Source organism: Chamaea fasciata, unplaced genomic scaffold, assembly GCF_029207755.1.
Source record: "Chamaea fasciata isolate MVZ Bird 193981 ecotype frontalis unplaced genomic scaffold, bChaFas1.0.hap1 SCAF_3, whole genome shotgun sequence".
Classification (NCBI taxonomy): Eukaryota; Metazoa; Chordata; class Aves; order Passeriformes; family Sylviidae; genus Chamaea; species Chamaea fasciata.
Genome location: NW_027094088.1, coordinates 113,391,548 through 113,417,115, shown reverse-complemented (window position 1 = coordinate 113,417,115; position 25,568 = coordinate 113,391,548). Strand labels below are relative to the sequence as shown.

The 25,568-nt window shown below is 56.2% G+C and overlaps 2 protein-coding genes across 5 annotated transcripts in view; both read right to left on the bottom strand.

Moving 5' to 3' along the window:
* DTNB (dystrobrevin beta) overlaps window positions 1–10,447 on the bottom strand; it is a 159,247-nt gene extending 148,800 nt beyond the window's left edge. For all 4 annotated transcript variants that reach the window (XM_066180189.1, XM_066180191.1, XM_066180192.1 and 1 more), the window contains exons 1-2: window positions 10,368–10,447; window positions 9,671–9,750 (exon numbers count right to left, since the gene is read on the bottom strand). The gene's annotated coding sequence lies outside the window, so the exon portion shown is untranslated. The remainder of the gene's footprint in view (window positions 1–9,670; window positions 9,751–10,367) is intronic.
* Window positions 10,448–16,056: 5,609 nt separating this feature from the next.
* ASXL2 (ASXL transcriptional regulator 2) overlaps window positions 16,057–25,568 on the bottom strand; it is a 32,848-nt gene continuing 23,336 nt past the window's right edge. Inside the window, exons 8-10 of the mRNA XM_066180187.1 lie at window positions 24,948–25,053; window positions 23,559–24,204; window positions 16,057–22,187 (exon numbers count right to left, since the gene is read on the bottom strand). Of these exons, the coding sequence (XP_066036284.1) occupies window positions 20,076–22,187; window positions 23,559–24,204; window positions 24,948–25,053 (2,864 nt within the window). The 3' untranslated portion in view covers window positions 16,057–20,075. The remainder of the gene's footprint in view (window positions 22,188–23,558; window positions 24,205–24,947; window positions 25,054–25,568) is intronic.

Sequence of the window (25,568 nt, the reverse complement as noted above, 5' to 3'; positions counted from 1 at the left end):
TTCCATGCAGGAATTGTTCCCAGTATCCAAGCTGAGCCTGCCCTGGCACAGCTCGAGGACATTTCCTCTCCTCCTCTCCCCGTTCCCTGGGAAAAAAAGCCCAACTCCCACCTTACTGCCCAACATTTGGGAAAGAGGTGGAAATTAGGTGGCATGAGAAGAATTGCCAAACCTGTTTTTAATCCCCGAACCATCAGGCACAGGAGGATCCCGCGGTGATGAGGGAAGAAGGAAAGTGGGGAGTCTTTCTCTAGCTCCAAACAGGAATGAACCAAACCCACAAGAACTGCAACTATGTTTGGGATGCAAATTACAGTGCTCAGCTCCCAAAAGAGGGAAGGGAGAGAGAGCAGCTCGGCCTGAGCTGGTTTGGTTTGTTAGGCTGGGCTCTTTGAAGGCGGTGGGGAGGCTGGCTTGGGGTTTTTGGTGGGGATTTTTTGGGGGTCGCCTTCGTTTGTTTGTTTGCTGGCTCCTTGCTTGTTAAAAGAAAATTGCAGCAAAATCCACGAAACGCAACTCGGGCTGGAATGATGTGGCAGCCAGGAATCCCTGAGGGAGCTGCTCACAGGAGGGGAAACCACTCCAATCCAGAATCCCAGGATGGGTGGGGGGACCTCAAAGCCCACCCAGGGCCACCCCTGCCATGGCAGGGACACCCCTCACTGTGCCAGGCTGCTCCAAACCCTGTCCAGCCTGGCCTTGGGCACTGCCAGGCCCAGGAATGCAGTCATTGGGAAATCCTTAATGAAACGCAACCTTAAATTAAAACCAGAAAACGATGCAGTACCTTAGAAAAGTGCAGCTGAGTGTGTTGGATGGAAACCTCCAAAATTTTCTCATTTCCCTTCATCCTTTCACCTTCTTTTCCACAGGTACAACACCTGTGTGGCCTCAGGAGCACCCTCTGACAGAGTTCACAGCAAAGACAATTCCTAAATCCCACACCAGCCACTGGGGAAAATCCTGCCCTCAGCCACCACCTAAACCAGCTTTAATAAACTCCCATTTTTCTTGTTTCCCTTTGTTTGACACCTTTTTTCTCTCTGTTTCTCTCCCACTGCTTTGTCCCAGCATGGGAGGTGAGATTTGAGATCCTGGCTGCAGGTAGACCCCAGGGACCCCTGGCTGTGCCCGCCTGGCTCAGGGCTCAGGAAATCACCACAGGTGGGTTTGTTTGATTGAATGTTGCTCCGTCCTGTCAGGAACACTCCAAAGGAGGTTCTGACCTTTAGGATAAAACTGCGCCCGTACCTATTTATGGTGAGAAACAACCTGTAATTAAAATCAATCAGAAAACCACTTTGGGGCGTGGCTGTGCTTGACACAGGGAGGGAGGTTCAGTGATTTTTTTTCTGTCGTTTTTCTGACTGTCTTCATTTTTCTGCCATTCCAGGGTGTTCCAGGGAAAAGCTTTCCTCCCCTGTCACTTCACTCACTCTGAAAAATGTAATAATAATGTAATTTAATAAATAACATCAGTGGGATGAAGATACTGAATAGAAATTGAGGGCATACCTGTGCTGGCAGAAAATGTTACTGGTGTCCATCTGCTTTGGCATTTCCCTGCTTTGAGCTTCTGGACTCGTCTGGCTTCCACTGATTGAAATCATCTAAAACCATTTCTGAACTGCCGTAAATGTTTTGTTCAAGCATAAAATCAAACTCACTTAGGAAACAAAGGTCCTTATATTCAGATTTCAATAAAATCACAAAGTATTTTTCTTTTTCTTTCCTAATTTGAACCAGGACCCCACAATGACTGATTTAATCCCCTCCTCTCCCTCTGTCTCTCCAAAATATCTGATGCTCTTATTTCTTCTCCTGGTTCATATTCCGTATCCCTTTCCTCAGCAGTCAAACATAATTAATCAGAAATGTTTGATTTGTTCCCCTGTGCCTTTTCCTAGGAAGAGGAGGGAGCTGAAGTGATTTCAGGGGGACACCAACCTTTATTGCTTATTAAAGTACACTGGCAACACCTTTTAAAGCACATTTGAACCACTTCTGACAATTCTTCTAATTTATCTTTAACATTTTAAACTCCGCTCCCATCATTTATAGAACCGCTAAGTGAAGCAAAAGCAGCTGTGCACAAAAGTAGGAAAAATACCCTGAGATGTTATTTCTGCATCTCCAGCAAGTAGAGGAGCACCTGTGGGAAGCACCGTGCACCTTCCAGCAGCAGCTTCCCCAAAACCCAAAGGTTTGGATCTCTCACTGATGTTTTTAGACGTTCTAAACTCAGGAGATTGTGCAAGACCTTTGCAAACCAAAACTGGCTCCAGCCTGGGAGGGTGGAAGGGAAAACCCGCCTGGATGAGAGTCAGGCAATGGACTGTAACCTCCCAGTGATTACAGTTCTGCAGTGAAATTCCAAACAAGTCAAAGGTTCCTTTTCTTTCCCCCCCCCCCCCATAAATCCAGTGGATCCCGAGCTGCTCTGGAAGATTCTGCGAAAACCTGCCCAAATAATGCAGGAAGCCTCATTAAAAATGAACAGGCAGTCCAGTAGTTTAGGAAAAAAAAACCAACCCAGGATTGAAACATGAAAGCTGTGCTGCCTGCATGCCTTGCCATCCCTGCTGGAGCTGGGAGCTTTCTGCAAGGAACAAGAAACATCTGGTTTGTCCACGCAGGACACAGCCCCACCGAGCCCAGGGTGGGAAATCCCTGGGGCAGGGACACTCCTGGCTGGGATAAGGCAGGGATGGAGGCACATCCATCCAGCTGGGAATGGGCTCCATGGATGGTCTCAGGGCCAGCCCCAGGGGGGTGGGATGTGGGTCTGCTGGGGGCAGGGAGCTCTGCACAGGGGTCAGGACAGGCTCGGTAGAAATTTCTATTACAAAGTTGGCTTTTCACAAATATTAACACGAATACTCTATGTGTAATGGTAGTGTACTGTCTTTTATTAATAGAGTTTAAGAAAGTGATGAATGTGTTTTCTGATTGTGACACAGTGTAAATAGTAAAAAGAACCAAGTTGGTTTTTTTCTTCTTCTTTGTAACATCTAAACTGACCAAGCCAGAAGGTATGAGGGAAAGGTCGCCACCTCGTAACGCTGCATAAAAAAACCCTGCTAACTTTCTGGGTTTTTTAATCAAATTGAAAACAACCAAAAACCTCAAGAGAAAGATTTATGAGACCCCTGTTACCAGACAGAGTGGAGCCACCCACAAATAAATCTATCGGATAAGATGATTGAGGATACTTGAAACAGACAAAAACTCGAAAAGGATGCATTAATATCTATTGAATATGTAAACCAGCAATCCTTAAACCACAGTAATTGAAAGAGAAGTGCGTGCTTTCTGCTGAGACACCCCAGCTGGAACTTTATGCCTTTCTGCCTCCTAACTGTCTATTTTTAATTTTTATTAAACTTATCAATTTTTCTAAGGGAGCGGGACTCATTTTTCACAAACCCCCTGGAGCTCTCCAGGATGGGAAGGGAATGGAGCAGCTGAGGTGCTGCCACCTGGAACAGAGGCTGGGCAGAGTTAAAGGAATAAAGTAGGGATTTATCAAAGGGTCTTTAGGGGACACACCTTGGGCAGCACAAGAGCCCAGGATGGATCTGGAGTCACGAGTTCTCACCCTTTGGTAAGTTTTGGTCCATTTCCATATTGGGGTTAATTGCCCAATGACAGCTTCAGGTTGTTGTGGTGGTGTGCTTTCCTCATTGCACGTTCTCTGTTTTCTTTGAACGTGGAAAATGTGAAAGCTGGAACTTGAGGCACCAGAGGGAGCTGGGGAAGGGAACGGAGCCCCAGGAGGGGCTGAGGAGCTGGGCAAGGGGCTGAGCCTGGAGAAAAGGAGGCTCAGGGGGGACCTGGTGGCTCTGCACAACTCCCGGACAGGAGGGGACAGCCAGGGGGGGTCGGGCTCTGCTCCCAGGGAACGGGACAGGACAAGGGGAAATGGCCTCGGGCTGGGCCAGGGCAGGCTCAGGTGGGACAGCAGCAGGAATTTCCCCAGGGAAAGGCTGCTCAGGCCTTGGCAGTGCCCGGGGAGGGTTGGGCTGCCCATCCCTGGAGGTGTCCTGGGAATTCCTGGAGGTGGCACTCGGTGACAAGGTGGGGACTGGGCACAGCTGGGACTCAGAGGACTTTTACAACCCAAATCATTCTGTGGTTCCAGGAAAAGCCCCTGGTCCAAGCCCCAGGGCGAGCCCAACGACCTCACCTGGTCAGAAACTGATAAAGATTCCGCTGGATTCAAGTCAAACCAAGATAAAACAAGTAACAATATTTAATCAGAGGTTTCTTTGAAAGCCTTCTCAAACCTTTACCACAGGTTCCCCCCAGACAAAGCAGAACAAGTTCAAACTTCAGCTCCAGGAGAGTTCCAAACCACCAGAGTTTCTGTGACTTCACACCAGGAGGTGCCAGAGCTGAGTGCCCACAACAGAGACAAGTCCCAGCCTGAGGAATTCGCAGGCCAGGGTGAGGATGGTGAAGGTGACAGCGGTGCTGGAGGTGCCAGCCCCATTCCCAAGGTGTTATTTTAATCTCACAGCCCTCCAGATCCATTTGCAGCCCCCAGGGGATCACTGAGCCCGGCCCCAGGAGCTCTGCAGGCTCTGGAGGACAAACCCTCCTCTTCCTTTGCTGCCCCAAAGCCTGAGCAGTAAAAATGGGATTTCACAACCTGCCTGGTGGTCTGCAGGCTGAACTTCACGTCAATCCTGTGGGATTCACCAGGAGCAAATCCAGCAGCCAAGATTGTTTCCTCAAATAAAATAAAGCAGTGCCCCTGTTGGGTAAGACAAATGAAATATTCCAGCAGGGTTTCTGAGCAGTAAAATGTTGGAAATAATCTAATTAGGAGCTTACCCCTCCCTCTCAGGAAGGGAAGACTCTTCTTTGTTGGGAGGGGATTTCTGAGCACTCAGTGCTTCCAAGAGAACCTGGCAAAGCCTTCTCTCTTAGCACTAAAATACTAATAAAAATAATACTAATAAATAATACTAATAAAAATAATGAATGTTGTTTAGAGGAGATACACAGCTCTAGTTCAGAGTTAGAGACTGAGAGAATTAAGATTTAATGGAGAATTTTAAACAGAGCAAGAAAAGTGATAGGAAACCCTTTGCTCCTGAGAAAAAAGGAGATCTCTGGTTTTGGAGATGGAAGAAAAAAACAAAATCTTTGTTTTATACTAAAAGAAGCATCCTTAAACAGCACCCCAAATAAGCAGTGACCCATGTGCAGTGCTGAAGAACTGCTAAAAGAGAAACTCCACCAAAGCAGCTCTTTGTGAGAGTTAAGACCCACGAGAGAACTGCTCTATGTTGTCAGTAAAGAATCTCCACAGGAGTTCTAAGAGAAACTCCTCTCCTAAAGAACCGATAGAAGATTATTTTTAAATGGTAAAACTGACTAAAAACCGTAGTTTTGTCTCTTCATGTTGCTTGTAAAAAGTGAGCACTTTGTAATAGGAAGAAGAGTATTCTGAAAGTTGCATTTTAATTCTCACTTTCTTCTTTTAGTGTGTGTGTTAATAAATCTATTTGTTTGCCTTTAAGCTCAGCCTGTTTTGCCTTTTTCTCCTAATCCCGTCTCACAGCAAAACACTAAATCTGACCAAGAGAAACAGGCAAGCTCCATCGTACCCGCAGGCCCCAGCAGAGAACTGTGCAAGTGCCTCTGCACCTGAACGCTGGGATGTAACTGATATGATATGATAAATACATTATATAATATATAATATAAAATATATATTACAAAACATATTTTATAGAATAGAATATAGAATATAGAATACAGAATATAGAAAATAATATTTATATATAATATTAGAGAAAATAAAATATATATACTATAATAGAAAATATAATACATATTATATTTTATAGAATAGAATACATAATATATATTTTTATATTTTATAGAATAGAATATGTAATATATATATAATAGGATACAATATAAAATATATAATATTATAAAAAATATAATATATATAATAGAAAATGTTATATACATACTATAATAGAAAACATAATATATATACTCTACTATTATGTTTTTATTATATACTACTATATTTCCTATTATATACTATTATATTTTCTATTATAATATAGTTTCTATTATATTATATTTTCTATTATATACTATTTTCTATTCTATTATATTTTCTATTCTATTCTATCATCTTTTCCATTATATTTCCTATTCTGTTATATCATATTCTATTCTGATGTCAGGGAGGGCTCTGAGCTGCACTCCTGCCCTTTCCCCCTGAGCCCAGGCTGGGAATTGGAGCAGGAAGCACACACCTGGAGGCAGAGCAGCCCCAGCAGAGCTCTCCTGGCACACCTGGGCAGGAGGGAAATTCCAGCCGGGGCAGGGAGAAACACCTGGGAGCAGGAGCTGCTTTCCCCATCCCAGCTGACTTCAGGGTAAAACAGCCTGCTGGGTTTTAATTCTTTCATTTCACCTCCTACATTCACTCAAAAGGTGAAATCTTCCTCAGCAGCTTCACAGGTCCGAACTAAAATAATTAGGAGTTTGTGAAGTGTCAGGTATAACTGCAAGGGTACAGGAGCAGGGACTGCCATTAATCTGCATTTAAAGCCTCTCTGCCGCTGCCCCAGGCAATGGGAACTGAACATTACACAGGCCTGAGAGCTTTGAGCTGCCAGACACACACAGCGCCTCCCTCCAAAGCCTGGCTGCCCCCAAGCTGCTCCTCACTGCTCCAGCTGGGGGCACAAACTGGGCTTTCCTTCCACAGGAACAACATGAGCCTGGAGTAAACTCCAACTGATGACACTTGCCTTTGCTTCTGTAAATCTGAGAGTTTTCACCCCTTACTTTTGTCACTTCCTGTTAAAAAAGAAATTAATTGGAAAGAAATGAAGTTAGGGCCTCAGCTCCCTCCCTGCTTGCCTTGAGGCAGGACACCCCTTTGCTCCCCACCTCATAAAGCACAGCATCACCCAAGACCACCGAGTCCAACCTTTGACCCAAACAAAGTCGGAAGCTGCACTGACAGAGACTGAAAAACACCTCCCCTCGCAGTCAGTCAGCAACTGCTGGAAAGTTACTGTGATTTTAAGTGTTTTTGGAGCCACACCGCACCCTTTAGACATCCAACCCTTTTAAAATTCAGCAATGAACTGGCACCTGCTGTCACAATTCCATTTGTTTCCACAGAAACACCTGGTCAAACAGGATGAGCTGCCTGCTGTGGGATTTTAAGGTCTCCCACTACTTCTTCCAGATCGAGGCTGGCCAAAACTCTTCATTATATCAGTTTTTAAATAAATCTGTATTACTTAAGCACAGCTGAGAAGTTAAAAACACTTCAGCCCTAAAGCCCACAGGACTGGGAAAGGCCCGTGAAACTATTTAAATGCAGGTGGAGTTTATAAATAGAAACCTGTTAAAACAATGAACCAGAGACGACAAAATCACGGATTCTTCTCCCTGGTGCAAAGGGGAAAACAATTAACGTGATAAAAATATTATAAATTCATTGAATCACCTCATCTGAATCCCACTTGAGGCTCTCTAAAGCTCCCCCAGAGCAGCCCACGCAGGCAGGCTGAGCTCAGGCTGAGCTCAGGCAGCAGCCCAGCCCCAAGGCCTGGCTTTAAACTTCCAGATGTGACTCCTTCCCTCCCCAAAAACTGCCACAGCTTCCACAACACACAGCTGGGAACATCCAGCCTGGGTTTAAAGGGGCTGCACAACTCAGAACATCCACCCAGGGCTGCACAACCCAAAACATTGTCCTGGTTTAGGGCAAATTTGGGAGAAAACCCCCTGAACCGGGTCCCTTCTGGGAAGCAAACCCAAACAGCTCCTCCCCAAGCAGTCCAGGAAAGAACTTCCTCGGAGAAAAGTGGAAAAAACTATTTACTGAACAAACAGAGTGCCCACAGGCCTAAAGAATGAATAATATGAAACCATAAAACCTTTTGTTATTCCCAGGTAAGATGGCAAGTTCAGAAGGTCCCTGCCACGGGCTGTAGCTCAGCTCCTTTGGTGCTGACAAAATGCTGAGGGGTCCAGGCCCAGGTGGGAGCCCTCAGTCCTCCTCTGGGTTTTTCCATTCAGAGCAGCTTTACACAGTCCCAAGAAAAAGGAAAAAAAAACCCCAAAACAGTCCAGGAAGCTTCTGTGCCTCAGCCAGCTAAACTATGAGCAAAAAAGATTTCTGTCCTGCTGCTGACTGTGCCTCAGCTGAGCAGAGTCCCAGAGCAGGAATGCAGAGGAGTGAACTCTGTTTTCAAAACAAACTGCACACTGCTTCTTCCTCCCCTGCTTCACTCCCAAAACCAGCCTGAAAGGCACAGAACTCAACATACAGCACACCCAGAACAGACAGCTGGGGGTACAGGCATCAGAAAGTCACCCTGGGACAAACATCCACCTTGGTTTAAAGGTCTGCTACAGCTCAGAACATCCACCCACAGCTGCACAACTCAGAACATCCACCTTGGTTTAAAGCTCTGCTACAACTCAGAACATCCACCCACAGCTGCAGAAGTGAGAACATCCACCTTGGTTTAAAGGTCTGCTACAACTCAGAACATCCACCTTGGTTTGAAGGTCTGCTACAGCTCAGAACATCCACCCACAGCTGCACAACTCAGAACATCCACCTTGGTTTAAAGGGAAGGGCTGCAAACTGAGAACATCCACCTTGGTTTAAAGGTCTGCTACAACTGAGAACATCCACCCACAGCTGCAGAAGTGAGAACATCCACCTTGGTTTAAAGCTCTGCTACAACTCAGAACATCCACCTTGGTTTAAAGGTCTGCTACAGCTCAGAACATCCACCCACAGCTGCACAACTCAGAACATCCACCTTGGTTTAAAGCTCTGCTACAACTGAGAATATCCCCCCAGAGCTGCACAACTCAGAACATCCACCTTGGTTTAAAGGGAAGGGCTGCAAACTGAGAACATCCACCTCGGTTTAAAGGTCTGCTACAACTCAGAACAACCCTCTTCAGCACCCAGCAGTCCCTAGAACATGTACTGCTGTTGTGTCCTGGGATAAACCAGAGGCCTGGCTGCATCAGCTGCAGCACAGCCAGCTAATAAAGCCGTTTACTGTCCCAAAAAAACCCCCAGCCTGCTCCAAACCCAGGGAGTTTGGGACAATGCTGGCAGGGCTGCTGCATTCCCCACCACAGGAACTGCAGGGAACAATGAGGGTGTCCCAGGGAGCCCACAGGAGGTCCTGGATGTGTCCCCTTGAGCACAGGGCTCTGGAACTGGCAGGAACCACCTCTGACAGCCCAGCCTGGGAGCTGCTCCCTTGGGACTGACTGAGACCCCAGCAGCAGGTCTGGGCTGTCCCAAACAGCCCCAGAAACAAGACAAGAATCCACGGCAGGGGCGGTGGAATTAAACGTTTAAAGTTCTTTCCCACCCAAAGCATTCCATAATTCTATGATTCACCTTCCCCAGAGGAGGGATGTGCTGCACAACAAACACAGTTCTGGAGGAATTTTAAGCAGAGGGTTCCATCTTTTTACGGGATTCCATCTTTTCACGTGACAGAAAATGCAGAAGTCAGTGCTTCACGTTTGTCAGAAATGAAAAATGCCAGCGTCAGTTTCGTGAGTGCAAGAAACAGGCACGTGAACACACAAAACAAAAGATTTTAAGGTCAACAGCACAGTCAGTCTCAGCAGATCCCGTTACCTGAATCACACTGAGAAGTCTCTCGGGGCAACTTCCACTTTCCTGGGCTCGCTTCTTTCTTCAGACATTGAAACGACAGCCTAAAGAGATGCAGAAAAACACTAAGTGAGCTTTCCCAGAAAAATCACACTGCCTTATTTCACAGCCACAACACGCTGTTGCTTCTGCCCTGGATGCTAATTCCAAAGCAATGGAGCCTGCACATTCCGGGGCTCCCGTTAACACCGAGGGAATGGAGCCTGCACATTCCGGGGCTCCCGTTAACACCGAGGGAATGGAGCCTGCACATTCCGGGGCTCCCGTTAACATCGAGGGAATGGAGCCTGCACATTCCGGGGCTCCCGTTAACACCGAGGGAATGGAGCCTGCACATTCCGGGGCTCCCGTTAACACCGAGGGAATGGAGCCTGCACATTCCGGGGCTCCCGTTAACACCGAGGGAATGGAGCCTGCACATTCCGGGGCTCCCGTTAACACCGAGGGAATGGAGCCTGCACATTCCGGGGCTCCCGTTAACACCAAGGCAATGGAGCCTGCACATTCCGGTCCCCTGCCAGCAGCTGTTCTGCGGCCGGAACACCGGGGCATGGCCAAAGCGGCGGCCCCCGCCCACAGCCCGGTGACCCCGGGCCGGCTGGGCGCTCCCCCGCCATGGCCGTCCCCTCAGAGCCCGGCGGCCCCGCCGCTCCCGCCGTACCTGAGCCGGTGCGGGCGCTCCCGGGCCGGCCTCAGCCGCCGCCGCGCTCCAACGCTCCCGGCCGCCGCCGCGCTCCAACGCTCCCGGCCGCCGCCGCGCGGCGCCCCGGCCAATCAGGGCCCGCCTCCGCCGGGGGCTCGCGGCCTCCCGCCAATCCCCGCCCTCCCGGCCCCGCCTCCTCGCGCCCCTCAGCCAATCGGCGGCCGGCGCCCCCCGGCGCGCCGTCGCCCCCGCCGCAGCGCGCGCGCGCCGCGCGGCGCTCACCCCGGGGCGCGGCGGGACCGCGCAGGCGCAGCGCGACCCCGCCGAGGGGCCGGCCCCGCCCCCGGCCCGTCCTGAGGGGCTGGGGCCGCCTGAGGGGAGCGAGGCGGGCGGCGGGGGCAGCGCTGGGGGTTCCGTGAGCCATGGCTGTCCCCTCTGCGCCAGCCCTCAGCGCCGTGTGAGCCATGGCTGTCCCCTCTGCGCCATCCCTCAGTGCCGTGTCTGCCATGGCTGTCCCCTCTGCGCCATCCCTCAGTGCCGTGTGAGCTATGGCTGTCCCCTCTGCGCCATCCCTCAGTGCCGTGTCTGCCATGGCTGTCCCCTCTGCTCCATCCCTCAGCGCCGTGTGAGCTATGGCTGTCCCCTCTGCGCCAGCCCTCAGCGCCGTGTGAGCCATGGCTGTCCCCTCAGCGCCGTGTCTGCCATGGCTGTCCCCTCTGCGCCATCCCTCAGTGCCGTGTGAGCCATGGCTGTCCCCTCTGCGCCATCCCTCAGTGCCGTGTGAGCCATGGCTGTCCCCTCTGCGCCAGCCCTCAGCGCCGTGTGAGCCATGGCTGTCCCCTCTGCGCCGTGTCTGCCATGGCTGTCCCCTCAGGGCCGTGTCTGCCATGGCTGTCCCCTCAGCGCCGTGTGAGCCATGGCTGTCCCCTCTGCGCCGGCCCTCAGCGCCGTGTGAGCCATGGCTGTCCCCTCTGCGCCGTGTCTGCCATGGCTGTCCCCTCTGCGCCAGCCCTCAGCGCCGTGTGAGCCATGGCTGTCCCCTCTGCGCCAGCCCTCAGCGCCGTGTCTGCCATGGCTGTCCCCTCAGCGCCAGCCCTCAGCGCCGTGTGAGCCATGGCTGTCCCCTCTGCGGCATCCCTCTGCGCCGTGTCTGCCATGGCTGTGCCCTCTGCGCCAGCCCTCAGCGCCGTGTCTGCCATGGCTGTGCCCTCTGCGCCGTGTGAGCCATGGCTGTCCCCTCTGCGCCAGCCCTCAGTGCCGTGTGAGCCATGGCTGTCCCCTCAGCGCCGTGTCTGCCATGGCTGTCCCCTCTGCGCCGGCCCTCAGCGCCGTGTGAGCCATGGCTGTCCCCTCTGCGCCGGCCCTCAGCGCCGTGTGAGCTATGGCTGTCCCCTCTGCGCCGGCCCTCAGCGCCGTGTGAGCCATGGCTGTCCCCTCAGGGCCGTGTCTGCCATGGCTGTCCCCTCAGGGCCGTGTCTGCCATGGCTGTCCCCTCAGCGCCGTGTCTGCCATGGCTGTCCCCTCAGGGCCGTGTCTGCCATGGCTGTCCCCTCAGGGCCGTGTCTGCCATGGCTGTCCCCTCAGCGCCGTGTGAGCCATGGCTGTCCCCTCAGCGCCGTGTCACCCACAGCCGTCCCCTCAGCGCTGTGAGCGACTGCCGTCCCCTCAGCTCCCAGCGACAGCCATTGCTCAGCCCCGTCCCCTCAGCGGCCATGGCTGTCCCCTGTGCTCTGAGCCAGGCCGGGAGATCTGGGAATGTTCAGGCTGGACAGGAGAAGCTCCAGGAGAGCTCCGAGCCCCTCCAGGGCCTGAAAGGGCTCCAGGAGCGCTGCAGAGGGACTGGGGACAAGGGATGGAGGGACAGGACACCGGGAATGGATTTCCAGTGCCACAGGGCAGGGCTGGATGGGATTTCGGGAAGGAATGCATCTCTGTGACAAATTCCAAGCAGACTCTGAGGGATACCCGGGAGTACAGCTGGACCGTGCTGAGCTTTGCCCCGGGTAAAGAAGCCTAATGGGGGAGATAATTCCCAGGAAAAGAATTTGTCTGAAGAGCCAGGGCGCAATACTTGTCAGCGTGTGGAAATGATCCTTGTTCCTGGATGGGACAGGAAACACACCGTTAAAATACAATTTCCTCGTCAAGCAGAGCAAAGCCAAAGACTAAACCAAAAAGAGTGGATTGAGGTGGGATTTGGGGCAGGAATTGTTCCCTGGCAGGGTGGGGATGGAATTCCCAGAGCAGCTGTGATCCACTGCCCCTGGATCCCCGGCAGTGCCCGAGGCCAGGCTGGACACGGGGACAGTCCAAGGTGTCCCTGCCACGGCAGGGTGGCACTGGAGTTTCGGGAAGGTCCCTTCCCAAACCCAAACCGCTCTGTGGGCTGGGAGGGCAGCACAGGCTTGCTGGGACAGTGACCCTGCCACAGCGACCTTGCACGGGGATAACAGCATCCCATGGGCACCGGGGATGTCACCGCCGGCCGCCGGCAGCACCAACAGTGCCGGCGGGACGGGCTCCGTCCCGGCTCCTCTGCCCCCGGGGAGATGTCCCAGCTCCTCCTGCACTCCCGCAGGAGGGGACGAGGATTCCTGCCCCGAGCGTGCCCGGCAGGCACCGCTCCCGGTTTGCCCGAGTGGGAGGGAATGCTTTGTCGGGAAATGGGAAATGACGCGGGAAACCTGCCGAGACCTCGGAGCTGCTGCTGCGTGGAGGCTCCTTCCGTGCCAACGACACGGCTCGTTTGTCCCGGAATTCCCGCGGCCAAGCCCACGGGTGGCAGTGGGAGCGAGGCAGGGAGGGGATTCCCGCTGGCCGCATTTCCATCCCAAACGCGGCAGCGTTGGGAAAAGCCGCCTGCCGTGGGCTGGAGGGAGAAGTGCTGGGAACCGGGGAAAACACCAGATGGTGCCACGGCTTTAGTTATGTCTTTGTGCCTCTGACTCCGGGAGTTGAGGCTTCCCTCCCCTCTGTGGGCTGTGCCCGTCCTCCTCCTTCCCAAGGGAATTCGGCCTGGCTAGGAAAGAAAAGGGTTTTACTTACCGAACAACGAGATAAAGTCATTAATTAGTCACACGGATTAAAAAGGAGAATAAATTAACGTCTAGTGATGCCACCTGGGGGCTGAGGTGGATTAGTCCCGCTGGCAGGTCTCCAACCCCTTCCATCCTTAGAGCTGATGATACTTTCAATGTATTCAGGGAAAAGAAATCCCAGGCTCCTGCACATTCCCCCGTGCTGCTGATTTTACCGGGTTGTTAAGTGCGTTCAGAGTTTTCCTGTCAGAAATCGGGTGAGTTGGTCACACACCTGTTTCCCTGAATCCCTCCATTTTAAGGGAAGTTCCTATCACTAGATACAGGTAACTTTCCCCCAAATCTACAATTCCATGCTCCTGAAGTATTTCGGGACCCCAAGAAGTGAGGGAAATGCAGAATTTATTAATGCTAAGTAATAAACCAACGTTTTCCCCTTAAAATGTGCCCGAAGAAAATCCCATCCATTGGGACAGGGGAATCCCATCCACTAGGACAGGGGAATCCCATCAGGACAGGGGAATCCCATCCACTGGGACAGGGGAATCTCATCCATTGGAACAGGGGAATCCCATCCATGGGGACAGGGGAATCCCATCAGGACAGGGGAATCCCATCCACTGAGACAGGGGAATCTCATCCATTGGGACAGGGGAATCCCATTCGGACAGGGGAATCCCATCCATGGGGACAGGGGAATCCCATCCCACTGGGACAGGAGAATCCCATCCCATCCCATTGGGACAGGGGAATCCCATCCATTGGGACAGGGGAATCCCATCCCATCAGGACACGGGGATCCCATCCATCCCGGGGGAGGCTGTGGAGCTGCAGCACACTCATTGCCCGTGGGATCACATCCCTGGCATCTGGCCTCTGGGCAGAGGAGGGACAGCCCGTCCCAGCCTGGGACCCTCGGGGTGCAGGGGCTGGTCAAACCCATCCTGCCCCGAGCAGGGTGCCGAGGTCCGCCCTTGCAGCACGTCTCAGTGACAGTCCAGTACAGAGGCCGCAGTTCTGTGTCTTTCCAGGGTTCATTTCTGTACCTCTAACCCCGGCGTGTCCACGCTGCTCCTTTTCCCCCCTCATTTCCTTCCCTGCACGCCCCAGGGGCGGAACTGCTGAACGCAGCTCTGGCTTACACACGGGATCCCGGGAGCACTCCCTGCATCAAATGGAATAAATGTCCTTTGAGATTCACCTGAGCCAACAAGGGCATCACAGAGCAGGCACGAGGCTGCGCCCAGTCCGCTCCCAGCGTCCCTCAGCGGGGAATTGTGCTCCCTGTCAGGCTGCGGGCACTCCAGGTCTCCTCCTGCTTCCCAGCCTGGCAGCCCCAGTGCTGCAGGGCTGGCTGCTGGGCCCCAGGAGGAGCCGCAGGAGGAGCCCCAGGAGGAGCTGGGATTTGCAGCACACGGAGCTGTGTCTGCTCAGCCCCCCCCAGCTGCTCTCAGTGCCCTGGTGGGACCCCGCTCCCGACGGGAATTCACTGCAGCGAAGATGGATGGACGTTTGCAGGGAGATTGGCACCCAAGGCCTGCAGAGTAAAGAGATCCCTGCTCTGGAGCTGCCTTGAAAGCCCTGCTGGAGGTTTGGTGTGTGAATGCCCCGCAGCACCGTGAGAGGCCCCAGCAGCGTCCTGGCGTGTTTTGTTCTGTCACTGCCCCGAGCTGTTGTTTGCTCCCTCGTACCCAGCCGTCGATCCTGCCCCAGCCCTAGCCCTGGCTCTGCCATGTTCCCTGTCTGTCATTTCACGGGCTGGCAATCCTTCCCTCACCCTGCCCCTTCCTCCAGACTCTTCTCCGGCGCTCGAGGCCCCACTGGCCCCGGTGCCCCCCTGTCCTCCCCTTGTTTTCCCTACCGGTTTGCCAGATGGGAACCCCACCTTCCACTCCCCCCCGTGCTCTCCCCATTGCCTGAAGATTTCCCCCCTCCCCTGGAACCCGTTTCCTGGGTTTATTTATGCAGGGCTGGAGCGAACCAAATCGCTCTGGGGTTGCTTTGGCCGAGCAGGGGCTGCAGCAGCTCGGGCTGTGCGGGGTCAGCGTTGTGGGGAGGATCCATCCCAGCTCCTGGATCATCCCACGGGTCCCAGGGAAAACGGGAATGATTTATGGCTCTCAACCTGCTAAAGCCTTTCTTCCCCAAACCTGCAATTCCAAACTGCTGAAGCCTTCCCCAAACCTGCAATTCCCAAACTGCTAAAGCCTTTCTTCCCAAACCTGCACTTCCAAACTGCTGAAGCCTTCCCCAAACCTGCAATTCCCAAACTGCTAAAGCCTTTCCCAAACCTGCAATTCCAAACTGCTGAAGCCTTTCCCAAACCTGCAATTCCCAAACTGCTAAAGCCTTCCCAAACCTGCAATTCCCAAACTGCAATTCCCAAACCTGCAATTCCCAAACTGCTAAAGCCTTTCCCAAACCTGCAATTCCCAAACTGCAATTCCCAAACCTGCAATTCCCAAACTGCAATTCCCAAACCTGCAACCCCCAAACTGCTGAAGCCTTCCCAAACCTGCAATTCCCAAACTGCAATTCCCAAACTGCTGAAGCCTTCCCAAACCCTTTTTTTCTGGGCTTGTGCTTCCCCTGCAGAGCTCCCACCACTCTCCCCCTTCCCCAGCTCCTTTCCCTGGTTTTTGTCTTTTCCAACATGATTACATCGCAGATCCAACCAGCTCAAATACTTTTTAATACATTGAAAATGTAAAATAAAGCATATACGAAGTACATACAGTATATATATATACACATATTTCAAATACTTAAAATTCTTATGTAAAATATGATTTTTTTTCTATATTATTTGTGTAAAAATACATTTTCAAATGGTGTCGCCTCGATTTTGCTGTACAGACCCTCAAGCCCAATCGAAGTCCCTTTTAAAAAGGCAAAAAAAAAGACAAAGGTTTAGGATTTTTGGAACTGCGTTTACAGGCCTGTTGTCCACGCAGGAAAAGCCTCTGGGAACCAGTATTGGATTGCTTCTTCGTGAGAATTCCCGGTGGTTTTGTGTTTTATTTTTATTGCATTAATGGCAGGAACGGAACCTTTCCAGTTGTGCTGCAGCGAACCCCGCTGGCCTGGCTGAGGAGCCGCCCCCCGGTACCCTGTCCCCAACCTCAGAACCCCGCCTTTGTCCGCTCTCTTCACCTACTAAAATATATATATTACTTAAAATATATTACTGTAAGCTCTTCGACTCGCTCGGCACGTGCAGCCAACGGGAGAATTCTCAACAACCCGGGGCCGCTCGCTCCACACCGGCGACGCCGCGGAGCGCTGTGCCCACCCCTGCAATCCACCTGTGCTGATCCAGGTCTTCCTCCCACATTCCCGCTGTGGGAAACCCGCCCGTTCGTGCTCTCCCAACCTTGCCCCAAAGCCGCTCCCGATGCACCCTCTGGCCCCGGGATGGTCTGTGCTGCTTCCCTCCCGAGGATCCCACCTGAGCATCCCACCCGAGGGTCCCACCCGAGGGTCCCACCCGGTAACGACCTGACCAGGAATTGCTGCTCCAGCAGCTGTTTTGTGCAACCAGAAAAAAAATAAAAATTAAAAAAAAAAATAAAATTCCAACTCCCCGACCAGTGCAACTGCTTGGAACCTCCTGTTTTCCTGTAAATTCCAGGAAGGAAGGTAAAATTCCACGCCGAATTCCTTCCCTTGCTGCCTGCCTGGCTCCAAAGCTGAACCCCCCGAGGCGTGCTGGCAGCTCCTGCGCCACAGCCCTGGGGTTTGGGGCCGGGGAGCCAAGTGCTGGTCAGGCTCTGATTCCAGTTCTGCGTCCTGAGAAGGGAAATGAAACCTCCTCCCTCATCAGGGTCCTTTCCCTGCCACAACGAACGCTCTGCCATCGGGCTTTGGAAATCCGGGATTTCTGATGCCGCCATTCCCCGCAGCGAGGTTAAATTCATCTCTGGGGGACCCAAGTCCAATGGTTTCAACTCCTGCCTTCGTCCCTCTCCTGTGAATCCCGCCCGGAGGTGGATTTACTGCCCACGGCCAGGTCAGGTGATGGGAAGGAGCCTCGGCAGTGGGACAGGCTGGTCCCACTCCAAGAACTCCACAGGATTCCCCCTGCTGAAACCCACCAGCCCGCACCCAGCCGCCGTACAGTCGAAACTTCCAGGGCTTTATCCCTATCCCAGGGATTATCCCGCGGTTATCCTGAAGGATTTCCTCCCCCTCAGTGCCCCCTGCTCGCCCTCGGGGCTGCACCAGGAGCGCGCCCAGACGGGCTCTGACAGAATCGACATCCTTAAAAGCAAACAAAGAAAAGCGGCCCAGGCCGAGTGTCGATCGGTGAAATGGAACTAAGGCACTGACAGGTGTAAACCCCCGAGTCACCGGCCCAGGGCCACCTCCCTCCGTGTCCCCGCGCGGGTGGCAGCAGCCCCTCCTGGGGTGGCCCAGGGGCACGTGCCCGGGGGATGGCAGCTCAGGTTGTGCCCAATCCATCCTCAGCGGGGACACCGGGATTCCAAGACGAGGGGCCACGGCCGGGCGGTGCCGGGTTGGGAAGTGCCGGGGGAGCTCTGGAAGAGCCGTTCCAGCTGAACGCCCGCCAGCGCTCAGGGTCACAGCTCCCTCCTCATCCCCAGCGGCCTGGAAAAACCCCGAGAGGAGCCAGGGAGAGACCAGAGCTGCCCCAAGCGTGCAGGGAACCTCCGAGTCCCCTCTGAGAAGGACGCGGTGTAAGAGCACGCCAGCGTCTCCCCGAGCCTCCCACCTGCCCCAGGAATGGAGGTGTCCGTCCAGGACCACGGGGGGGAACAGCCCTGGTGTCCAGATGAGGCGTGAGGGAGGAATGGACACATCCCGCCCTCAGCTCCAAACCACGCTCACAGAAATGCAGGATTTCCTCTTTCCCAGCGAGAGCTGCGAGTGGCAGAGCAGGCCCAGGCCGGGCGTTCCTGGGCTGCCACCACCACGGGTGTGACGTGCTCCCAGGGACAACTCCGTGCAACGTTTTCCGTTTTAAAAAAACGGAGTTAATTTCTAATCCCTAAATCCTCCTCCCCACGGGCTGGTGGAGCAGCGACGTGGACTCGCGACAGTGGGGGTCACTGCTCTGCGAGAAACTGAAGATGCCAGAGCAGGTGAAGGGAAGGGAACGCTCCTGCTGCCACGGCATCGCGTCCGCGACTGCCTTTTCCTTGTCACCACCAACTACGTGACAGAGCGATGGGATGTGCTGTGCTGGAATGGATCCACAGGGATCATCCAGCCCGACTCCTGAGCCCCCCAACAATCCCAGGCTGCGCCTCACAGCGCTGCCCAAAGGCTCCGGGAGCTCCGGCAGCCTTGGGCACCGCCTGGAAAACCAGCCAGGGAATTATTTCTGCTCCTCAGCGCCGGGGTCCCGGGGAGAAGGGGAGGGGAGCAGTAGTACAAAGGACAGGGGAAGGGGAGGCCGAGGACCCCGTGCTCCACTCCGCTGCCCCGCTGCCGTGGGAATATTGCTTCAGCTTAAAAAGGCCTTTGGATTCAAAGTGAATTCAGTGCTTTCCCATCAAAAAACGTGCAGAGCTCTGTTCCCTGACCGGGATGCAGCCAGTTCCCCAGGAACACAGGGCCACTGTGCTTTCATCTCCTTGGGGCCAAGGGAAGGACTCCAGGAGCTGCCAGGCCGTGTCCCCAGGCAGCTCTGAGGGGCTGCCCCAGCACCCCTCCTCCCTCGGCTGGGCCCGAGCTGAGCTGAGCTCAGCGCCATTTGGTATTTCAAACACAAAGAGCCGCCCAGCGAGGCCCAGGCACTCACTCGTTTGCCTTTCCCTACACCCAGGGAATGTAAAACCTTGGATAAAAACTGGACGTGACCACGGGGGCCTTTGGATGAGCACAAAACTCTTCCCAGAGCACGGCAGGAGCCAGGGCGACGCTTGCAGCCCTTGCCCTGCCCCGTGTGCCAGGAGCAGCTGGCTCCGGGCCGTGGGATGGCAGCTCCGGGGGAATTCGGGAGAGCAGATGGCGCCCAGCCAAGCCCAGCCGTGTGAGCCCTGCTCCCGCCGGGTCACCAGCGGCGCCTGAGCTCTCCTGGTAACCCCCAGGGTCAGCTCAGCTCCTTGCAGCTCCACCAGCAGCACAACTTCCCTTCGGCTGGGACACTGGGATCTGCAAGCCAGGAGTGCCAGCTCGTACTGCACAGCCCAGGAGCCTTCTGGAGTGGAGGCAAAGGCTGCCACGGCATCGCTGGTGCCTCCCAGTTCCCAAGGATGCGAACTGGGAGCAGCCAGGGGAGCCCGCTCAGGGCTCCTGCCTCAGTGCCCCATCCCCACACACGCTGCTGGATTGGGATTATCCCCTTCCCTTGGCCGGGAGAAGCCCACCAAGGGGCTGTGGGCTGGATCCCCGCAGGGAGAGCAGAGCTCAGAGCAGGCTGGGGTCACTGGGAACCGCAGTACAAGTCAAACGCTTATCTCCTAAAAGAATGAAAAAATATCTTTCGACAAAATAACGCGGCGTATTTACAGGATTCCTTGAAGTGCAAACTCTTGTCACGATTCGCGTCGTCGAGCGCGATTTCGACTTCCCTGTACAAGAAGGTGCTCTTTCCTTAACGAAAGAAGGAACTCCTCCACTCCGTATTCCTGATTCAGTGACGTGTCTCTTGTGCAAGGCGGTGAAACCTCCCGTTTTCGTCCCACGAACGCTCCCCAGAGCAGCCCCCGGGGGGCCGCCCCCGTTACCGCACCACCAGGCAGGAGACGCAGAGCTTGGAGGGCCCGATGCAGTCGTCGTGGCAGAAGGCGCCGCAGCCCTTGCACATGATCATGGCTTTCAACCTGCAGTAACACTTGGAGGGCGGCTCCTCCCCGGCGCCGGCCTCGGCGAACGCCGGCACCGGGAGGCTCTGCCCGTGGCCGCCCGAGCTCGCGGCCTGCCCGGCGGGGATGGCGGTGACGGTCACCGAGAAGGACATGACGTTGCCCATGGAGCCGGCACCGCACTCGCCCATGAGCGAGCCCTGCCCCACCGCGTCGGCCGAGGTGGAGACGTTGATGGTGCCGCTGTAGCTGGGCCCCAGCAGCTTCGGGGGCTGCGGGGCAGGGAGGAGAGGAGGCTGCGCCGGGTCCGGGGATGGGCTGGGGGGCCCCAGGAGCTCCGTGCTGCCCTGGCCTTTGCTCCTCATGGCGTGGGCCATCTGCTCCTGCGCCGCCTGCAGCAGGTCCCGGGCCAGCGCCGTGCCGTCCAGCACCTTCTCCCTGGGCACCTCGGCCTTCCCGGCCTTCATGCCCAGGGGGCCGGGCTCTGCAGGGCCGTGTGAGCCCCCCTGCTCCTTCTCCCTGTCCCCCTGCCCCGCCCGTGGCTCCTCTTCGATGCTGCTGCGCTCCCGTTCATCTGCGGAGCTCTCGTCGTCTGCATCCTCCTCCTCCTCCTCCTCCTCCTCCTCCTCCTCGCCGCTGCTGCCGCCCTGGCCGTCCCCGCCGAGCTCTGCCCCGGCCCCCGGCGTGGGGCTGCTCAGCCCCAGGCGGGGCTCGGCGCTCAGGGCTCTCCTCAGGCTCTCGGAGCCGCGGCCGTAGGTGGAGACGTTGAGCAGGTAGTGCCCGGACATGGCAGGCTTGGACGTCCTCCTGCCCGTGAAGCCCAGCATGAACCTCTGGCTGGTGGAGCCGTTCTCCACCGGGAAACCTGAGTGCGGGAGGTTCAGCTGCGAGGGCTGAAGGACGGGCGGCGCGTTCTGCCTCTGCACCCTCTGGATGAGAGTCTGCAGGATCTGCTCCTGGGTGGATTTGCTCAGCGCCTCGTGGCACTGCTGCTGCTGCTGCTGCTGCTCAGGACCAGGCTCCTTTCCCGAGGGCAGCGGGAAGGTCCTTGGAATGTGAGGCAGAGGCCTGTTGTGGCAGAAGATCTTCCCCAGCTGCTGCGGGGGCAAACTCGCTGCTCTGTCCCCGGCCTGGGCGCCGGGAGCCGCTGCCCCCTTCTCTTCGTGAGGAGCCGCGGGGACGGGTCTCATCTCGGCTTTGGTGAGCGGCTTGGGCAGGATCTGCTCCAGGGGGACGCTCTTGCCTTGCAGCAGCTGCGTGACCAGAGGGTTGTTGGCAGGAATGCTGGAGCTCGCCCTGGCCAGGGCCCCGCCGGCAGGAGATTTAAGGCTGGGGGCTGCCGAGGAGCTGCTGGAGGCCGGCACGGGCGCACCCACGGCTCCAGCCCGGCCTGCGGCGCCCGTGGCCGGCAGGGAGGATGGCAGAGGGCAAGGAGCCTGGCTTTTGGAGAGGTCACGGCCCGCCCCTCCCGAGGCCGCGGCGGTGACGCTGCCGTCGCCCGCCGGGGCACGAGGGGCCGCGCCCGCCCGGTCCCCGGTGCCACTGCCCGGGGTGGCCGTGCCCCGGGGAGGGCTGGGGGTGACCCCCGGGCCGCTCCCTAGCGCCGGGGCTGCCGCGGGGGGCCCTGGCTGTAGCTGTGCTCCAGCAGGATGGCGCGCGGCTCCCGCCTCCGCCTGGCTCGCCACCTGGGAACGGGGTCCCGGGCAATGGGGAGGAAACCTTCTGGAACTTCCCCCGCTTCCAGCTCCCGCCGGTTCGGCCGCCTTGGCTCCAGCTCCGCCGGGCTCTGCTCCCCCCCTGCCCGGGGGTCTCCCCCCGCCCGGGCCGGGCCCCGGCACTGCCCCCCCGGCCTGGGCGGCGGCGGCGGCGGCCGCTGCCCTCTGAGCCTTGGCCTGCTGCGCTCTGGCCTTGATGTCCGCCAAGGTCCTGGCCCCTGTCCTGCCCGGGCTGCTGAGGGACAGGGGGAAGCGTGCCCTGGGAGAGACCTGGCCCGCGGGAAATGGCATCGGGGAGATTCTGGACACGGGGATCTGCAACAGAGAGGGAGAAAAGCGCGGCTCAGACACCAGGAACGCTCCACCCGCGCGTTGAAGCGTTTGGGGTTTTGTCTGAGACAATCCCTTTGGAGAAACCCCTCCTGGACACCAGAGACATGTCCGACCCTCGGGTGCCTCCCAGGCAGTTGGAGGGTGGGACAAACCCCGTGGCTCTGAGTGGAGCTCGTCCCTCGTGGTGAGAACCATGGGACATCGTCACCCCGGAGCCCCCAGGCTCCCTCCCTGAAGGGCTGATCCAGCCCCAGCCCCTGTCAGTTCCTCTCTTTCCCGTTATTCAGATGGCATTTCTGTCCTCTGAAAGGTGTCACCACCCTGCTGGACTCGGCCTTGCTCTTCCCCCTGCTCTCACCCACCGTTTGTGTCCTCAGTGCCTTTGTGCAAAGCCAGAACAATGCCCTGAGCTGGAGGAAAAAAGCCAATAATTTACTCTTTCCTTCTAAAACATCTGCCCCAGTGTTCCAGCTGACTTTCCCCGTGTTTGCTCTTCCCAGCACCTGTGCTGAGCCCTGCCCTGAGCCTGGCACTGCCCTGTTCCCCCTGCAGAGACCTCAGGGAGTTCACTTGAGGTTCCATTTGTTTTCCGTGTCCATAAAATCCCCACTGAGCTCTGATCAACTTCATTTTTGGGGAACGACACGTCTTGGAGACACGTCTGTCCCCATTTTCCCCTGCTTTGCAAGGGGAACTGTTCCCAGTCACCTTCAACTCGCTGTGCTGTTAAACTAAATCCCACTTTTAGTGTCCTGGCAGGCCAAGCCTCCTTCCTGCCTGGTATTCCACACCTCTTTGATGCACAGCGTCCCCAGTTCTGTCACTGACAATTTCATTGACGCTTTCCTGCCTTCCTGCTGCTCTTAGGAACAAGTGAGAACGATGAGCTGCTTTTAAAGTCCCGAGTTTGCAGCCTTTTAGGACAAAAGGGGAGCAGAATTCCTGCTGCATACAGGAATGAAGCTTCTGCCTAAAGCCTAAAGCAGCAGGTTCAGCAGCAGCTGCCTGGTGCAGACCTGGCTGTCAAACCCAAACCTGGAATGTTTCTGTCCTGCTGCCCGTCCCAGCAGGGAGCAATTCCCTCTGTCCTTTCCCAGGGGGCTTCCTGCAAAGGCTCAGCAGCCAGAGGGTCCGGAGGCGTTCCCCAAAATGCTCCTCGGCCCCACGGAGCAGAGACTGCAGTGCTGCCAGAGGCTCTGGCTTTAATCCTGCTGCCGGGACGTTGGCTCCTCTGGCTGTCCCCACCTGGCTGCACCTCTGTCCCACGGCCTGGCACAGCCTGGCGCGTGGCAGGTGTCCCTGAGGTCCCCCCGCACCCCAATCTCTTTGGGGCTCGGTCCCTGCCGTGCTCACCTTGAGCGGGGGCACGCGCGGCACGGCCGGCCCCGCGCCGGGAAAGGGCTGCTCCCGAAAGGCCTGTGGGTGCTGGCAGGGCTCGGCCACACGGGGCTTCTTCTCCTCGGGGCTGCCTGGAGCCTCCTCCCTGCTCGGCCACTTCCTCTTGTGGGCCTCCACACCCGCCTCCACGGCCTGGGCCCCGCCAAAGGGCGCCTCGTCCCGCGTGCCCGGGGCTGCCGCGGGGCTCTGCAGCTCGGCCGCTCCTCCGGCCGCCTCGGGGCTCTTTGGTTTGCTGGGGGCACCTGGAGTCTCCTTCGCTGGCCCCTCCTTGCCCAGGCCGGGCTTGCTGTGCTCCTCTGGCCTCTGGCCGGCGGCCCCGGCGGGTTTCTCCCGCGGGGTGTCCCCGTGGGCTCTGTCCCGGGCGGGGCCGGGCCGGTCACCGGCTCTCACCGCCGAGGTCTCGGCGGGCTCGGGCTGCTCCTCCCTGCGCTCCTCTGCTGCTTTCCCGCCGGCGGTTGGTGCTGCTGCTGCCCCCGGGGCTGGCTGCGCCCTGGGCTCCGGCGGGGCCGTGCCCTGCTCCCGGCTCGGGGCCGCGGGGCTGCGGGGCCGGGCCTCGGGCTGCGCCGTCAGCCGCTCCGACTCCTCGGGGCTCAGCCCGGAGCTGCCAAGGGAAACAGAGGGTTGGGCTGGTGAAACATCCCTGAAAAACCAGCCTGTCCTTGGGGAACTGCAGCCAGGATTCTCTGTTGGACGGACTCCCTAATTTCTCGCACGCCCCACGATCACCGGGAACGTTCCCTAGTGATCGTCCTTCCACAGGAAACGGGAATCGGCAGCAAAGATTAAAACCAGCTAAATGGAACGCTGGGCACCTCCAGGCCCGTCCCAGACACCCACTGCCCAGGCTGCAAATCCAAAGAGTTTGGCCAACAGTGAAGATTCTGCTGTGTGACACTGGCGGGGACGCTGCGGAGGGTCCCCCCACCTCCTCCAGAGGAACATGGGATCTCATTCCCACACCGATGTCTGGGAAGAGTCCCTCCTTTCGGATGAACTTCATCCATCCCTCTCAATGATTTGTCAAATTGGGTTGGGTTTTTTTTCCCCCAAACATAACCCTGTGAAGGTGAATCTCTGGATTGGTAGCCCCAAGGGATGAGAAAACCCTGAAGTGAGAGGAGGCACAGAATAAAAGCTTTGCAGATTTGGGGGTTAAAGCAGGTCCTGTGGGATTGGAGATGTGGGAATGTAGGTCCTGATGCCAAGCTGGGACACACTTGGTCACCTCAAGTTTGGTGGAGCCCCAGCTCCAGGAGAACCCTGGAGAACCCACCTCAGCTCCCAGGGCTGATGAATTTTGATGTTCATGGATGGACTAACCCCAGAAGCCAGCTGGGCTCTCACCTCTGCCCGTAGTAGCTCTCGAAGAAGCGCTCCTTCCACAGCTCCACCTTCTTCTCCTTCTCGATTTCCTGCCGGATCCGGAGCTGCATTTCCGGGGTGAACTCTCCTGTGGGATGCCAGAGGGATTTCTGAGACGGGAAAGGGGGGCGATGGATGATGGGGCACGGGCCCAGCTCAGTGTCCCAGGAGCTCTGGATGCTGCAGCTCAGCCCCAGGAGAGGCTGAGGAGCTGGGAAAGGGGCTGAGCCTGGAGAAAAGGAGGCTCAGGGGGGACCTGGTGGCTCCGCACAACTCCCTGCCAGGAGGGGACAGCCAGGAAACAGGGACAGGAGCAGAAGGAACAGCCTGGTCAGACCTGTAAGGTCTCACAGGGAGGAATTTCCCCCCAGTATCCCACCGGAACATCGGAAGGGACGGCTCCAGCAAGGACTGAGCGCCCCGTGCTCTGCTCTGGAAGTTTCCCTCCTCTGCGCCCTCAGCAGTGTCTGTGTTCAGACACCCCCAGACCGCCCCAGCTCGACTGGCAGCTCACATCTGAAACACGTTCTTTCCTTCTTTTCTCAGCTCTTCCAGAGATTCCGTTCGTTTAACACAGAACCCCTCGTGACCCCGAGCCCCCCT